This window comes from Sitophilus oryzae, unplaced genomic scaffold, assembly GCF_002938485.1.
Source record: "Sitophilus oryzae breed Bouriz unplaced genomic scaffold, Soryzae_2.0 scaffold_1185_pilon_pilon, whole genome shotgun sequence".
Taxonomy (NCBI): domain Eukaryota; kingdom Metazoa; phylum Arthropoda; class Insecta; order Coleoptera; family Curculionidae; genus Sitophilus; species Sitophilus oryzae.
Genome location: NW_022145821.1, coordinates 59,215 through 77,798, shown reverse-complemented (window position 1 = coordinate 77,798; position 18,584 = coordinate 59,215). Strand labels below are relative to the sequence as shown.

The 18,584-nt window shown below is 31.8% G+C and overlaps 1 protein-coding gene across 2 annotated transcripts in view; it reads left to right on the top strand.

Annotated features, from left to right (window-relative positions):
• Positions 1-18,584, top strand: part of LOC115891569 — a 57,884-nt gene that overhangs the window by 16,674 nt on the left and 22,626 nt on the right. For both annotated transcript variants that reach the window (XM_030912064.1, XM_030912065.1), the window contains exon 2: positions 16,536-16,898. In XM_030912064.1, coding sequence (XP_030767924.1) covers positions 16,536-16,898 — 363 coding nt within the window. The remainder of the gene's footprint in view (positions 1-16,535; positions 16,899-18,584) is intronic.

Sequence of the window (18,584 nt, the reverse complement as noted above, 5' to 3'; positions counted from 1 at the left end):
AAAATTTTCGGCCATAATTTGGAATGGAAATCTTGCAATCTGAGGACTTATGATCAAGAAAATCACAGATCTTCTTTAGGTCTGAGTAAGAACAATCTTCGGATTGTCACAAGGGTTTTTAATAAGGACTAAAATCCTCAATGAATGAAAGCAGTAGCCTGAAACTAAAAAGAAAAAAAGACTTTTTTAATACAATCTAATAAAAATAAATGTATTGCTCATGCATCTGTAGATGTTAGTAATGTATGACAATCGCTTCTTTGATTTTAAAGAACATAACATAAATAAACATAACATACGTAAAAATTAAAAATAATCATACAGCAAGTTTGGGGCTCTTTGGTTTTACCTTATTAAGTAATTGTTATCAGGTAGTAATTATTGTTAATTTTGAAGTTTAACTTGATATATAATGTCATTTTAACAGAACGTCAACGGTTTTTGTAGACGTATCTATTTTAAAAAACTAAAGTGTTCTTGAATAGTTGAATTTAAATATTTTAAATAGTTTTTTCTTTATTCTTTGTATTTTTTTGCTTCCGACGACGGAAAGAGATACTAGAGCGACCCAAGCGTGTCTGAAGCACCTCTTAATGTTAAAAAATAAAGTCTGTTAAAAATGGGGCAAAATTAAAATGTTAACATTAAAAAACCGGCGTTAATTTCGCTTGATAATGACGGCCGATAACATTTGCCAATAATTTTACTTATAAAAGAACAGCGGTCGTGATTTCCAAGCCGAGTCTGACGCCGTTTTTTTCGATCGCATAGTATATCAACCTTCTTATTTATAACAATTTAACAATATAATTTTTTGCCAGTACAAATCTCTGAAACATCGAATTATATTTGCTGCGTACTGTAAACTCGCATGAATTTTTATATTTTTACATTATTTGACCGCTTAAAATGGTTTCGGTATATGAGTATTTCACGGAAATTTTAGTAAAAAAGATTCCTGAAGGTAATGGCTCCGTAGTCAATGTCATGCACCGAGCATATGGTACCGTGTTTCCGCTCAGGAAAGGGTAATTTCCGGTCAAAGTTTTACACTGATTTATTCTTTTATTAAGTACATTAAACGAGTTATTTCTAACAGAATGATTTTCTTGGTAATATAGATACCGGGTGCGTCTGAAAAGTGGCTCACCCCTATAACTTTTTTATTGTTTCAGATAGAAAACGAGATGCGGTATATTAGTAGATACAGTATTGGCCAAAAGTGGATGAACCAATACCAATAATTGCGAAGAAAATCAGATTTGAGGTGTTAAATATCAAAATTATTTTATGTACCTTGGTATGTTAAAAGTTTAATACATTCTCACCAAAATACTACAAACAAATATAAATTCTTCTGTTAGTCTTATCATTTATAGATAAGAATTGGCAAATATTGCTTTTTTGTCTTGGACAACAGTAAATGAGCCAAATATTTTTAAAAATCGTTAGTTTCATTTGTTCTGCTTTTATGAACAATTGCGATTTAAAAACATTTGAGCTCTTGTGATATATCATGCCACGTGGAATTAACTTGTCTGCCGATCTTAAGTTGCGAGTAGTGAATGCTTTTAAGGATGGTTTGAAGCAATCGGAAATCGCTAAGCAATTACGCCTTGGAAAATCAGCGGTACATTATATTTTAAAGAGATATAATGAGAGAGAAGGTGTCTCTATAAAAAGAAAACCAGGACGACCTAAAAAAGTTAGTCCCAATGTGATAAAAGCTATAAAACGAATTTCTTCACAAGATCCATTTTTGCTGTCAACGAAGATAAAAGCAAAACTTGAAGAAATGGGCTATCCACCAGTGAGTACAAGGACGATCCGACGTAAATTAGTTAACCAGAAGTTGTTTTCCCGAAGAGCCGCCAAGAAACCACTGCTATCAAAAAAAAAATTTGAAGACCCGATTAGCATTTGCCAAGGAACATCAAAACTGGACTGTGGCACAATGGAAAAAAATTTGTTTTAGTGATGAATCAAAGGTTAATTTGGTGTCATCAGATGGAATTCAACATGTAAGAAGACCTCCCAACACACGATTGCTACCAAATACACTCTAAAACATGGTGGGGGCTCAATCATGGTATGGGGGTGTTTTTCTGGGTATGGGATGGGGCCTCTCCATAAAATTGAGGGCATAATGGATCGGTTTGGCTACAGAGACATTTTACAAAACCTTTTAGTGCCTTATTTGGAGGAAAAAATGCCAGTTGTACACTACTTCCAACATGATAACGACCCCAAACATGCCTCACAATTGGTTAAAAGGTTTTTGGAAGATGAAATGGTGACTGTTCTCAAATGGCCATCGCAATCCCCAGACCTGAATGAAATTTATGGGAAATTTTGGATCAACACATTAGGACGAAATTCTACAAAAATAAGCAAGAATTATTTGCAGCTTTGGAAGAGTCTTGGAAAAATATCGATTTTTCTATAATTGAAAATCTTTTGGGATCCATGCCTAAGCGATGTCTGAAAGTAATTAAGAATAAGGGTTATTACACTAAGTACTAGTAAATTATAAGTTAATTTTTCACTTTTTGTTAACATAAGATTTTTTTTTATTAAATATATATTTTGTTCATCTACTTTTGTCCAATAGTTTTTTCAATTTAAATTTTTTGCTACATTATTAAAGCACATTTTAAAAAAACAATGCTATTTATTTTTATAGCACTGACACTACACTTCAAGTAAATATAGCTCAAATTTTAATTTTAAACATATTAGGAAAAACACTTGTGTCTAGCCCTAGCAGGCAACTGTTAAGCCCGACCAATCACGTTAGAGTTTTTGACAAACACGAATGAATTAACACACTCCAAATAACCGCGCTAACCAACCTGATTAGTCAAGCTTAATAGTTGACTGCTAGAACTAGACACTTCTGGAAAAACCCATTATTTTAACAAAGTTCATCCACTTATGGCCAATACTGTATATGATATAAATCAGGGTTGATTGACGTATTCAATTATTTTCGGTCAGTTCTTGTTTTATAGGAAACGACAACAACTTTTAATTTTTAAATCGCACCCTCGGTATTTCTTTAATTTTATTTTTATTTTAAATAGTCACGAAAAACATCAGTCGATGAAATCAATTTTTCCAAGGCTCTTTGATTAAATATTAGTGGTTTTAAAAAACTAACTTAAAAAAGATGGGGACACTGTCACTTAGTATTTTATACTTACATTCAATCAATGTTCCATCCAAAAAAAAACGGCATCATAGTTGGCATGAAACTGACGATCGTAGGGGCATTCATTTTTACATAAAATATAAAATATCGGCGATATTTAGTTCCAAGTTTCATTTCTAATATGTTGTGGAATTGGACACTCATGTAATAAAGCACAAATTTTAACATTGGAAATCTGGCCAAATACTACAACGATATCTTGTACTGGTTAATTAGGTTGATATCTGATTGTGGGGTTGTCTTAAGATGGCGAGTTTCAACCCAGCTAATTTTGTCCAAATAATAATGACAATTTTGGTCTGAGACGTGCATTTTTTGTACTTATATAATATTAATAGATTTTGAAGAATATTAAAATTAATACAAATTTGTATACCGGGTGCGTCTCAAAAGTGGCTCACCCCTATAACTTTTTTTATTTTTTTAAATAAAAAACGAGATTTGGTATGTGAGTATATGACATAAATTAGGATTGATTGACGCATTCGATTGTTTTTGGTCACTTCCTGTTTCACCGGAACTACAACTTTTGATTTTTAAATAGCACCCTCGGTATTTTTTACTTTATTTATATAAAGTGACATATCATATGACAACTTTTGACATTCTCGCTTAATAGAAAATCGTATTTTAAAATTCAATCTAGACTGCCGGGGCTATGTTAAAAACACTAATTCTTAATCAAGAAGCCTTGGAAAAATAGATTTGAGCTTCTAATGTTTTTAGTTTCTTGTCCTGGCCAGTTAGAAAATGATCAAATCGTATTTTTAATCATATCTCATTTTTTTTAAATGGAACAATTATGGCTCATTAGCATATTTGGAAAAAGCATTTTTTTACGAATAATTTGATACCACCACTTGGTATTTCGAGTCAAATTTTCGTTACGAACCGCAAGTTATAATTTCAAATAAACCATATGCGAAAATGTCAAAAGTTGACATATGATATGTCATTCTGTTGAAAGTGTTATTTTCTATCGAATAAAGTAAAAAAATTCCGAGGGTGCCATTTAAAAACCAAAAGTTGTAGTTATTTCCGGTGAAACAGGAAGTGACCGAAAACAATTTAATACGTCAATCAATCCTAATTTATGTCATATACTAACATAACATACGAAATGTGTGAGCCACTTTTGAGACGCGCCAGGTATTTCTATTACCAAAGTTATTACTTTCTTGTATATTGTAGCGTATTTACTGATAATATCTTCATAATAAATTTGCATGTTAGCTCATACGAAATATCCAATTTCCTTAAACATCCGTTCTACGAAGTCGAAATCAATTTTTAAATTACTACCAAGTTTTCAATTACTAATCTATTTCGAGCTAACATGAATACCAGTACATATTCGAAAAAATTTTTTTTTTCGTTAAGTTTTTTAGAGATTTATTTTTGTGTCGTTTTTGCACATTAGAAAAATTTACACTTTTTTCTACCAAGTTTTCAATTACTATTCTACCATACGATCGAAAAAAAATGGCGTCGAAGACGGCTGGAGAATAACAATCGATGAGAATGGCGCGGCCAAGCTCTAGACGTCATTTACTTAGCCTACTCTTCGTTATTTTTTAATGGCGCTTACTGCGATTTGGCCTTAAGAAGGTTGTAATTTATTTTTACATTGAGTAAAATGATTTTTAAATGGCATAGTTTAAAATTGGAGAGATAGATTTGGGAGCGGAAAGTTCCTTGTGTTACAATATTTCGGTTATCCTTTGAATTATTGTGATTGTATGTGATATGAGCGAGGTCTGCGAGTGATCGAGTAATGAACAGCAAACAAGTCATACGCCACGAATACTATTCTCAGTTCAACAAATTCTTTTGTAGATGATCATTCCAATTCAGAAAAAAAATAAACACCCTTTTCAAATCACACAAATTCTTGTAAACAAAAGAAAATGTAACATTGAATTTGACAATGACAAAATCATATTTTTGCTGGTATTTTAATTGTAGCTTTCTCGGGGCCGTATTATAAATTTTTGGTAATTTAAGGTAGATTTTTGCAAATAAAACTTTTAGATCCGTATTTACATACATAATAAAACGAAATTCTTAAAGACAATACGAGTTTAACGCCTATTCAAAAAAGTATAATCCAATTTTTGCATAAAATCATCTGGGGAGATAATATTTGACTTTTTCAAAATTTACATGGGATTTCCTATCTCCCGCGTTCCGATAAAAAAAATAAAAAAAAAAATAAAAAAAAATAAAAAATAATAAAAATAAAAAAAAAATTAAAAAAAACATATTAAACCACACGGTATATAGATAATATTAGACTCTTTCCTACTTTTTTTTTAATTGAAAGGAATAGTCGTATAAGTGAACATATTTTTAGCTATACTATATCTTTACTTTTAGGGTACCTACCTATTAAGGTTGATTCTCACTATAAGAGTACCTTCCATATCAGCTCCCTTCCGTTTACATAAAATATTATATCATGAAAATGAATAGGACAATGCACACTATCCGTTTCGTTTCCCTTCCGTTCCATATCCTTTTCTTCCATAAATTTTTTTGACGGACGGAGCGTATCGGAAACAGCGTTGTCAAGTTCTTACATTTGTACCAGCTCTGTTAAAATTTTGCTGATATTTATTTATTATTTTACCTCTTAATTAAATATATTACCTTTTGCAAAAGATACAAATTTTTAAAATAAAACTTTCGTAATAATATAAATTGTACAGGGTGTCCCATTTTAGTTGAAATCATACGGTATCTCCGTTATTCGTGAAGATAGAAGGGTGCGGTTTGCACATACCTGTGCCACTTTTTTGTCAAATGGAAGATGCCGTAAACAAAATTTTCATTGTTCTCTTCGTTTCTGAGCTACAGGGTCTTTTTGAAAATTTTGCAATTTGGGACACCCCCCGTATCTCTGTTATTGTTAAAGGTATTGAGACGGTGAAAACTGTTTATTTTAGAACTTTTTACGTAGAATACAGTGATGTAGTGTGTTATTCTACGAAAATAATATTTTTAAAGATATGAACTAAAGTTATGTTTTATTAAATGGAACACCCTGTATATTTATAAATTATATGATCTGGCTTGTTATAAGCTTTTCAAAAATATATAACACTCTATTTTTTTTTCATTATTTAAGGCAATATTTAAAAAAACATATTAAAAGATCATTTTTTTAGTAGGCCATGATTGATAATAAAAGAAACTAAAGAATTATTAACAGTAATACTGCTATCTGTCTCTTGTTTTATTTTGAGAGCCACTAATTAATTCTTTGTATATTAGGGAAACTTAAATCTCTACCGCTATTTGTAAATCTTGGAAGCTATCGTATCGGAACTTTTAAATATTCCTTTAGCTAATTTAAGTGAAATATACTTTCAGCAAGATGGGGCTCCCCCTCACAACTTAACTTACAACGAAAATATTAGAATTTTGTTAAATTATTATTTCTCAAATCAATGAATTGGAACCAATCTACCCATATGATGGCCTCCCTGATTTGTCTGTTCTCGATTTCTGATTTTGGGGATTTTTGAAATATGAAATATATCGTGGCAACTAATACGATGTTGAACACCTGAAAAATGCTTTAATAATGCAAGCTTTTAGATATTTGCAAACCCATCCCATTATACAAATTCAAAAGTAAAATATATCAATTCCAAATAAAATTTTAATATGTGCATGTTTATTTTAGTAAATACCATTTTGATTTTGTTATTTATCACGGCCTACTAATAAGAAAATGATATATTTTAAATATTGCAGTAAATAGTGAAAATAAATATAGAGTGATATATATATTTGAGAAGCTTATATCAAAGCGGATCATATTATTTATAAATATACAGAGTGTTCCGTTTGAAAAAACATAACTTTAGTTCATATTTTCAAAAATATTTTTTTCGTAGGAAAACAGACTACACCTCTGTATTCTACGTAAAAAGTTCTACAAGAATCAGTTTTCACGTTTTCGATATCATCCATAATAACGGAGATACGGGGGCGGTCCCAAATTGCAACCTTTTCGAAAAGACCCTGTAGCTCAGAAACGAAAAGGGTTATAAAAATTTTGTTGACAGCATCTTCCGTTTGACAAAAAAGTGGCACAGGTTTGTGCAAACCGCACCCTTCTATCTTCACGAATAACGGAGATACCGTATGATTCCAACCAAAATGGGACACCCTGTACAATTAAAAGTGTGGAAGTGATACGGAACGGAAGCTTACGTATATCGTCAATACAATAAAAAATACGGAATGGATATAGATATGGATATGGGATGGAAACGGAAGGTATTTAAAGAAGGCGTCCCTTCTTCTCTCAAAGAGACTGGTTTAAATTAAAAAGAAGTAGAAAAAAGACCGAGACTTTGAGTCTTTATTCTTTTTTTAATTTTAACGTTTACTCTTAAAACATACTAGTACGAGAGCTAGCAACGTCGGAAAAACAAGTATTTTAAGACGTCTGGCTCTTTGGTATATCTTTTACTATGCTCTCTATAACAGCATGCGGCCCGTCTGGCTGCCGGTAAACGTTGCGTTCTCTACTGCGCATTGAAAGAAGATTCTATATTTTTACTAGTCCTTTAAATTCTAGTATTGAATATAAATCGAACATGTCTCCATAGCGAAGTGCGTAGAGTTTCCGACCACGAACCGATGATTGAGTTCGAATCCGGGTCAGGGCAAAGACTTTTTTATTTTATTTTCGTTTATATTCTGATAGTAAAGTATTAAATATTTGTTTTTTTAAATTACCAGAATTATTTAATACTTTACTATCGGAATATAAACGAAACTAAAATAAAAAAGTCTTTGGCCTGACCCGGATTCGAACTCTGAATCATCGGTTCGTCGTCGGAAACTCTACGCACTGCGCTATGGAGACATGTTCGATTTATATTCAATACTAGAATTTATAGGACTAAATTAATAAAAAATATAGTATCTTTTTCCGATGCGCAGTAGTGAACGCAACGGGTATCGGCAGCTAGACGGGCCGCATGCTGTTCCAGAGAGCATAGTAAAAGATATATTAAATAGACTATACCCTTTTAAGATTGTAAAGAAATCATATTGAAACATTTTTATTTTTTAGGGGTGTATAAATAAACTGAAGTAATAACATAATATGATCGATTACAGTTTTAACTTATGTATGAAGGTTTCGAAATACAGACTGAACAGTAAACATACATTTAAGACCAGACAACATACTTGTTTGTTGTCCAAGAATATCACATATCACAATTAAAATCAAAACGATAGAAGTATGCTGTTAAACGAGTAATATGTATCAACAGCGAAAAATTAAGTAGCGATATTCAACTTTGGTAGCGAGAAACTATAAAAGTGATGATAAATGCGCTTAATTATGATACTAGAGTTACATGGAATTGTTTACCTATTTTCCGATTAGTAAGCTGCATTTGGCTGAAGTTACTACTGTAGTTTTATAGTAAAATTATTAACTGATACCATTTTATTAAGGCAATTTTATTTCGTTATAAAGTTTGGCATATCTTTAAGTATACAGTGATGATTACGCGCGTTATTTGTAAATGGAAATTATAAATCACTAAAGAGAATGCAACATACATTTCTAATAATTATTGTATAGGGAAATTAAAATATTAGCTTATTTGCGGTATGTACATGTACAGGGTGGACCATTTTGGTTGTTTCTATAGGGTATCTAGGAAACCGTGAGAAGTATTCAAATTTTGAATCTGTAGTCTCGGGTTCTTTTTTTTGAAAAAATCACAATGGCGCAAACGGATCGTGGGCTATCTTGATCGGTTTCGAAGCTACAGGGGGATTCCCAAATTTTGTACTTTTGAAGATGTTCAATAGTTTGTTTATTTCAGCAACCACGGAAAAATGGATTATACATTCTAAAGGCACTTTTCTGTGTAGAATGAAGTGGCGTAGTCAGATTTTTTTCGAAAAAAATATTTTTTTAGATATTAACTATACCTATGTTTTTTAAATGTATTTTTTAAATTTCCTAATTCAGCTTGGCATGGGCTTCTCGAAAATATACAACACTGTATATTTACTTTCACTATAGTCTGTGAAACGATTAACTTTGAATTTGACAGTTCCCGCGGGCTTTCCTAGTGTTAATTTTATTAAGTTAGCAACTTGCGGCCATGCTGATGCAATGCCGTCTCTAATAGAACAGCCACGGAGCGAATTTTATGACGTCACGCTAGTTGGATACTACGGATTAATAAATATGTTATAGAATACATGGAAAACATAATTATTCCTCGTATATGTAATTTTATGGATTATATTCGACACTATTTTTTTCATGACACAACACTGATGAAGGCTATAAACGTTAGCTATAACGTTTTTTTTTAAACCAAAAAAAAATAATGAAAACTTAATCAGCGTTTTTCCCGAACCTAAATCCCAAGAAAATCAAAAATTTTAGAATAATTTTACATATAAAATGACAGCGACGCTGTTCATAGCCATCGCTGACGACTTTTTTTCTATGATATTGTATTATTTGCAAATATAAATTTTTCAAACATTGATGCTTTCAAAATATACATATAAATTTTGTAAATGCAAATAATAATATATCACTATTAGTAGATATTGAATGTTTTTTGTTAAATTAGATCGATTTTTAAATCCCAAAATTTAAAATATATTTTACATTTTACCGTTTATCTTATGTACCTATTCATTATTTGTATATTGTAAAACATTTGCTGCATTTGTATGGTTCATAGTTTATTTGCCAAAGCATTTATTACTATAAATAGGTATATATATATATATATATATATATATATATATATATATATATATATATATATATATATATATATATATATATATATATATATTGTATTTATTAACTGTATATTATGTATATTTCATGTAAACTATATCATTTTTAAAATACAAACCAAAAATACGAGGAATAATTATGTTTTCAATGGATTCTACAACATATTTATTAATCCGTGGTATCTAACTAGCGTGACGTCATAAATCTCGCTCCGAGGCTGTTCTATTAGAGACGGCATTGGGCTGATATTTAGAAATGTCAAAAACTGATGACATTTTACTTTTGTCAATTATGACATTTCGCGTCGATTTTTGCAAGAAGAGGAAGAACTGTCACTGGTTTTATTATTTTCCTTTTCTATTTCATGAAAGTAAAAAGAGTTACCTATCTGATTCGTTCAGGCACTCATTTTAAAGAATATCAGTAACTTTTTGGACAGAGGGATTTGATATTTGCCATGTTGGTAAAAAATAACGGTCAAAATTCAAAGTTATTCATTTTATAGACTATATTAACTTCAATATTTCAAATTTTTCTTAAAATATTCAGTTAGTAGTAGGCCGCGCCGAGTAATAAAGTAAACGGTTCTCATGGTGATCGGAACATACCTTTCATGGATGCGTTTTGGATACGTGACATCATAGATAAATGCAACAAGTTTAGATTGGAAAGCCCGTAAAAATTTTGGGTCGCGAAATTATTTTGGGTCGCGACCGTTATACGCGATCTGGCGCTGCTATAGCGGTCGCTAAGAACAACGGCAAACAAAAACAGAAATAATTTTCTCTTGTCAAAGTCAGAATCTTCAAAAATCATAATAATCTTTCAAAATCTAAACCGCTCTCATTAAAGAAATTCCGAAAAGTGTTTATAACGTCCATTTTCAAAGTAGTTATTGCTATCTTGTGAGTTTAATTCAAGTTTTATTTACTCCAACCGGTGATAATTGTGAAAAAGTGGCATTAAAAACTTAAAAAGCTGTGCTGTGAACTGTGAACTGCAAAAAACATCGTGGATCGTGGCATAACGTCGGTTTCCAATGTTTCATAGGTATTTCATATATGCGTCCTGATATAAAATAAAGTTTCTTGTATGCAACACACTGTATTTTATTTATAAAATTAAACGAAAATAATAATAAATTTGAATAAACAATATTTGGCGATATAATTCCGGAAAAAGCCGAACCGCTCCGAAATTTTCAAAAGTTTTGGGTCGCGACCGTTGCAAGAATAGCGCCAAATAGTGTTTACATTGTCCTTATGGGTACTTTCCAATCTAAACTTGTTTCTTTTATCTATGCGTGACATTTCAATTCAACAGATTGAAGTGTGTGTACTTTAAATAATAAAAAAGGAGTAAATTTGAAAATTTTGAGAAATATAATATGTTAGAATGTTATATTGAGTCTAACAAACAACAGCAAATGGGCAGCTGATTTATATTTTGAGCAGTATCCTGAGCGCGAGCATCCAAACCCAGCCATTTATAAAGTTAGAAGATTAGTTAGTTTAATCAGTTTTGGATCTTTTCAAAAACGGCGTCCGAAAAATTATCAGAAAGAAGATGAAGAAAATCAATATATTAATGTCTTCGGAGCCGTAACACTAGATCCAACAACATCAAGTAGGGCTATTGAAAATGATAGCGGAGTTTGTCATACAAAAACACTGAAGATTTTAAATAAAAATAAAAAATATAAATGCTATAGAGCAAGAAAAACCCAGCTTCTACATCCTGGAGACACAAAAAGCAGAATCGAGTTTTGTAATTGGTATTTGGGAATGTTAGAAGAAAATGCATTGTGGTTTGATCAGATTATCTGGAGCGATGAGTCAAGAATTTCAAGTGATGGTATTTCAACCGGCATAATAATCATATTTGGACAGATCAAAATCCCAATCAACAAGTAAACAAAGTAGCACAAGGACGATTTGGATTTAACGTATGATATGAGGGATGGACTTCTTTAACTAGGGCCTTGGACTTCTTTAACTAGCGCTTTCGGAAAAACGAAATTTATCGAAATGCAAATAGACCATTAGAAGAGTTACAAGATAGTTTTGTTGTGGCTTTGCAAAGCGTAACCAACATACACATTCGAAATACTGTTAGCAGCGGCGTGCAGAGACGGTGCCAACTCTGTCTACATCTGCCAACATCTTCAAAAAGTACAAAATTTGATCCCCCTGTAGCGTCGAAACCGATCGAGATAGCCACGATCCTTTGGACCATTGTGATTTTTTCAAAAAAAGAACCTGAGACTGCAGTATTAAAATTTGAATAATTCTCTCCGTTTTCTAGATACCCTACATAAACAACCAAAATGGTCCACCCTGTACAAATGAATGGATCTATATTATTAAGGCTTTTATATCACCTTTTATGTCTAACAAATGCATAAAAAAACTTATATCTTTAATCTAATTAGAAAATATTTTAAAAGTGAATGTAAAAATTTATTATTATAGTAAGTCAATTCCTTAAATGATTTTTTATCTTTTTTTTTGTTGAAAAAAATTGATATGTTTTGAAAACAAATTTGTTGAAAAAAAAACATTTTCCCTACCCCCACAGAGTGTGCACAAGGGAGGCGTGCACAAGGAAGTATATCCTTGTAAACAAGGTGTATAACTTTGCAGGGTGTTCATTTCTTAAAAAAAGCCTGTATGAAAAAGTTAACAAAAATGATACTTGAGTAGTTAGAGGTATAGGGTGAGTGAAGTGCAAATATTTTCAGGGATTTTTTCAGGATTTCAGGATTTTTTCGTTTTTTCGTTTCGTTTAGTTTTTTCGAAAATTTAGGCAATTTAATAAAACTCAGTTTTTTTCTTTATGCTTTTATTTTTTTTGCTTCTGACAAGGGGGGGGCGAAAAAATATTTTACCTAAGTAACTTAGAATTGTAAAATTGATCTCTGATATTACTATGGTTACGGCTTAACTCTATAGTTACGGCAGTAAAAGGGATGCAAATCGGCCGGTCTCATTTTTTTAAATTAAATCATTTTTTAAAATTTTTGAAATTGAATATCTCGGTTATTTTCTACTTATTTGAAAAACGGTAAATAGAAAATATGTAGCTTTTACCGAGATCTACCAGCCCTGAAAATATTTGCACATATTTAAGACTCACCCTGTATATATAAAACACAATAAATCTATATTTCCTTAAATGTTAAATTTGACAGATAGCCAAGAGCAACCAGTTTCATTTTATTATGTCATTTCTAATCCAGCTAAAAGGAAGTGTTAACGGAAAGACAAATTTTACCTTAATCCATTAAAAAAAATCTCTTATGATAAGGACTTTATATGTGACATTTGTGTGAATCTAAACAAGTTCTAGATACTTTATAAAAAAATAAAAAATAAAGATCAAAATAGTCTCTGGATAATATTGGTATTAACTTTTATTTTTTGTTTTTGGATGCCCACCATTATTTTGACTACTAACTGTGTACTAGAGAAATAAGTTTCACGCTGATTAAATATATGACACAATTTTGGACACCTATCAACAACTTTTATTAGATGGAAGATATCCAAGTGTTACACGGTGCGATCATGGCTTATTTTTATCAGGATCTCGCCGATATTTGGATAGTACTACAAGCGGGAGGTCAGCCGCTAGTGTGCGATTTTTTTTCACGAAACGGTGCGCTAAAAATATGTTTTTGTGTGTGAGGTAGGCCGGCCATCTGGTCGGCAGTTAATTATGAGCCAGATTTATTACAATGTGGGGGATATACATATAAAGTTGACTGACGATACTTAAAATTTATTCTGAACAATTTTATGGTGAAAGAAAAAATTGGAATAATATGATACCCCAGTCAAATTAGTTAAAAAAAGGCCTATCGGTGGAAACAATTTCCATGGTTTTGAAAATGTTTTGAACGATTCCTCTACACTTGGGCTGATATGTGTCAAAAGTCCCCGAAGATAGACGATGGGCTCGAGGAGTGGGGAGCAGTTAAATGTCAATTGTTTCACTCTTTTTTGCTTATATCTCGGAAACTATGACATCTACCAAAAAACGCTCTATATATAAAAATAAAACTGACAAAGCTCTCTATAAAAATGATTCTATACTTTTTTGTTCCCGGACTTATGGTTTCCTAACTATGCCCTTCATAAATTTATACTGTTGTATTTAAAAAAACTGTATAAAACTGGAAAAAAATTAATCGGGTTATTTTATTTAATAAAAAACGGTATGTGTTAATACAAAACAAACAAGAACAAGACACCACATACCAAAAAAAATATAAAAAAAAAACTATTTCTTACTTTTAAGCTTTATGAAACTTCCCGCATTTATGATTATATTTATCAATATAACTTATGTACAAATACAAATTAATAATATTACACAGGAATAAATAAAACAACACAAATAAAACAAACTATTTTATTAATAATAATACTTACCAAATTTTATACCTTACAGGTTGATTAATTAACTTTAATCTTATTTTTTTTTAACCAGTACCTTTTGACATTATTTTTCTGCAGTACTAAAATCCATTATTTACCTATCGTGTGATGTCGATATTTTATAGCTACTCCAGTTTTTAGTATGTCTTTAGTATGGTCCTTCTACCATATTTGAGATGCACTTATCTAGGACGAGATGGTATACGAACTTTATTGATGGTAACTTTATAAGTGTATAAGACTTTCTGCCTGGGCAGCGAGTATTAACCATAAACTGTGCTCTGGGTCTACAGTTAATTTTCACTCGATTTTTCCTCAACTTGACTTCAAAAGACACAAAACACTCGTAATAACACGAATCAAAATGCATCATCTTCCAAAACGCAGGGTATTTCACAAAAGTTGACACAAAATTATAACCTACAATTTGGCAAGACTTTGACAAGCGTCAAAAATCTAAAGGCGAGTTCATACGCATCGGCGCCGACGTGCGTTTGTCGTTCATCGTTCCGTCAAACCAATAAAACTGAAACACGATCTGTCATTTTTGAAATAAACCAGTAAAACTGGTTAAAAACAACAAGAGACCATAGCAAGAGACGACGCATGACGGATTTATATTTAAACCCATCCATAGTTAACTTAAAAATTATTAGAAACTTTTTTTAGTAAAATAAATAGATTGGTATGGGACGTCGTCGGGACGTCATCTGCTTTTCTTCTGTCATCTTCTGTCGAAATCTTACCTGAGAAAAAAAAACAGAGTATATGTATTATTAGTCCGACGAAAAAAATCAAGAGATAAAAAATGTTTAGAAATGAATGGAGATTTTTAAAATAATTTTTATTTTAAGAGTCTTAAAATAATTTTTATTTTAAGTCAGTGGCGTACCATTTTTTTCTCTAAAAATATTCAATATAAAACCCGTATGGACGGCACTGGTTAAAATAAATAAAATCCTTTGTACACCAAAAAAGGTATTGAGTTGCATAGAAGAGGTATATCAAGTTTCATAAAGATATCTGTAATAAAATCAGAGTTATTATAAAAAAATAATTACTTGATTATTTACTTAATTTTTAATTATTTTTTTCGAGAAAAGTGACAGAATTTTTTTTCTTGGTATTAAAATGATAGACAACATTTGTAATGAACCGTATGATCGAAAAAAAAATGGCGCCCACTTGGCTTGGAAATAACGATCGATGACAGTCCCCATATATTTTTTATATATAAAATGACAGCGATCTTCATTTCATAGCCATCGTCGACGAAGTTTTTTTTCGATGATGTTGTATAGTTTTTTAAAAACGCAATTTTTACTAATATACACTCATCGGAATGAAAAACGAGAACTTTAAAATTTTCATGCATTTTAAACTATATTGTAGCTAATAATAACAATTTGTAGCTAAATTATTTGACTTTTTAGTATCTCTTTCTAAATTAAAGTAAGTAAAGTATTTAATATTCTATAACTTTAAAATTATATCTATTTACTGCGTACTGTTCTAAAATTGTCCATGTATATTCTTTTTGTAATTTTAAAGACTTAAATTTTTTTGAATTGTATTATTTGTATTGTGTATTTTTTGTTGTTTTTATTTTTTTGTGATTTTGTTGTTTGTGAGTGCTTTGTCGATGAAGCTGTTTTGGCTTTTTGAACAATAAAGCGTTGTTTGTTTTGTTTGTTTTGTTTAAAAATGAAAGTTGTCAACTGTTAATTATACCAGGGAAAACAAAATGTTGATATTTTGGTGAAAGTTTGAAACACCCTGTGGAATACTAAAAGGTCAAATAATTTAGTTACAAATTGCTTAAAAGATCATCAAAATTGGTCCACCTAGAACAAAATATATTAAACTTTAAAATACATCAAAATTTTAAGGTGTCAGTTTTTCGTGCCGGTGAGTGTATGAGTATATTCTAAACTAAAAAAATCTGCCAATAAAGCTAAAATAAAATCTAATGGGTTTTTAATATAAAAAAATGGTTAATTATCCATTTTAGAGATTTTATTTCGTATAAAAATATGAATTTTGTCGTATAATTATTCAAGACCTTGTTTTTCATTTTTAGTCAAGGCAGCTCTAACAATTAAAGAAATCGTCGGTCCGGAATACGTGGAAGACGGCTCTGTCGACGAACTAGTTCTCGATTGCGATTTCCAGGCCGAACAAGAGGAAAACATAGTCGTCAAATGGTTCATCAACGGGGAGGAGGAACAAATATACCAATGGATCACCGATTACAAGAAAGCAAATGCCATGGGAGACTTGAAGGACATCATCGACGCGACCTATAAGGTTACGGATAATCCCAACACGATGTTCAGGGCGCTGAAATTTACGGAAGTCAGTCCTGCGATATCGGGGAACTACACATGTAAAGTTAGCGGAGATGACTCGGATGCTACCCTGACAAAGCAGTTGATAGTTTACTGTAAGTAATTATCATGTTTGGCGTTTTTTAAATTTTAAGGTTATTTTCGTTGATTCTAAATTAAAACTAGATTATATTGGATTAGATTCTTCGAGGTGGCTATCGGCCTGATCCACTGCGATCTTTTCAGATCTACTGTGGTCCTCTTCTGATCCTTAGGTTACATTCTTCGCTCCTATCCTTTTCAAAAGGTCTAGCAACTTTAAGACCGAACCCTCCATATAGCTCCCTGTCAATTATCATTGCTTATTACAGAGAATCTATCTAGTCTTTTATTTTACGAAAATACTATTTTTAAAAATATGAACTAAAGTTATGTTTTCTTAAATGGAACACCCTGTATATTTATAAATATATGATCTGGCTTGCCATAAGCTTCTCAAAAGCTTGCCATAAGCTTCTCAAAAGCTTGCCATAAGCTTCTCAAAAGCTTGCCATAAGCTTCTCAAAAATATATATCACTATATTTATTTTCACTATTTACTTGTAGCGTTTTTTTATAAAACATTACCACTGCGAACGGCAGCTTTTCATCGAAGAGCAGCCGTGGATAAGGTATTTCACTGGAAAGAAAACTAATTAATAACAATAAACAAAAAAAAATAGATATTGGGCGCCAGGCATGTACAGAGAAAGAAAACACAGTTGTATATTACTTAAAACTAATGGCTATATTTATTCATGATGAATTCTGATGGTAAATAGCATTGTAGAATTTTAATAATTATTATAGTGGTTAAATACTATTACAAGGCGTAATGTAATGAAACCTAAGATCTAAATCATATTGTAACTACTAAATCGACATAAATGTTCCTAATAATCTAACCACTAAATATAGTCTATTCGATATTATTTAAAATGTACGTTATTAAGTTAAGACTGAAAATCGACTGAAAATCTGAACCTAAATCTACACTTAGCTGTTCTCGAGGCAATCCTGTTTCGAAGAGTAGCAGCGTGAGGTGGGCTCATATATCTGTACTGTCTGTCGGCGATCCTGTTGGCCAATACAACAAAAGAGGCCAGAATGAGGACACCATGAATCAATACAGCCGTAGCTACTGACTAGGCTTAGAAATGGGAGCGAAACAGCATGGGGCTTACGCTGTATCCATACTGTGGCAATATGGGGACACTACCCGTACCTTGGAACACTACTAGGACCTTGGATAATGTCCGTAACTTGGACCATAACCTTGGATCATAACCTTGGACACAGTCCGTCCATAAGATAACGGTACAGGGGAACACTACCTGTACCTTGAACAATACTATATATGGGACACCTGTCCATACCTTGGACACAGTCCGTCCATAAGACCCTCGAAATACTTCCGAGGGCTCAATAATAAACAAAGAAACTGTCCTTTCTTCCATGTAACATTCTGGAGGACAAAATCAAAAGAACACCAATGTGCCAGCAAAATACAAATACGAGTTAAGTTGGGTCAATCCAAAACTCTACCCTGTTGCTTTGAAATAGCAGCTGATTCAGATTATACAGCGAGATTTAAATAATCACCATTTCTAAAAGCCGGGATAATTAGGTTAGGCTACAGAGCGCTAAAAGCCAAAGTGAGTCCACAGCACAGAGAGTTGACAGAAGCGATGTTGACAGCGCCTCCACAGAGCGATAACAGGGTTGTGTCAAACGATAACAGGGTTGTGGACTAGAGAACGTAC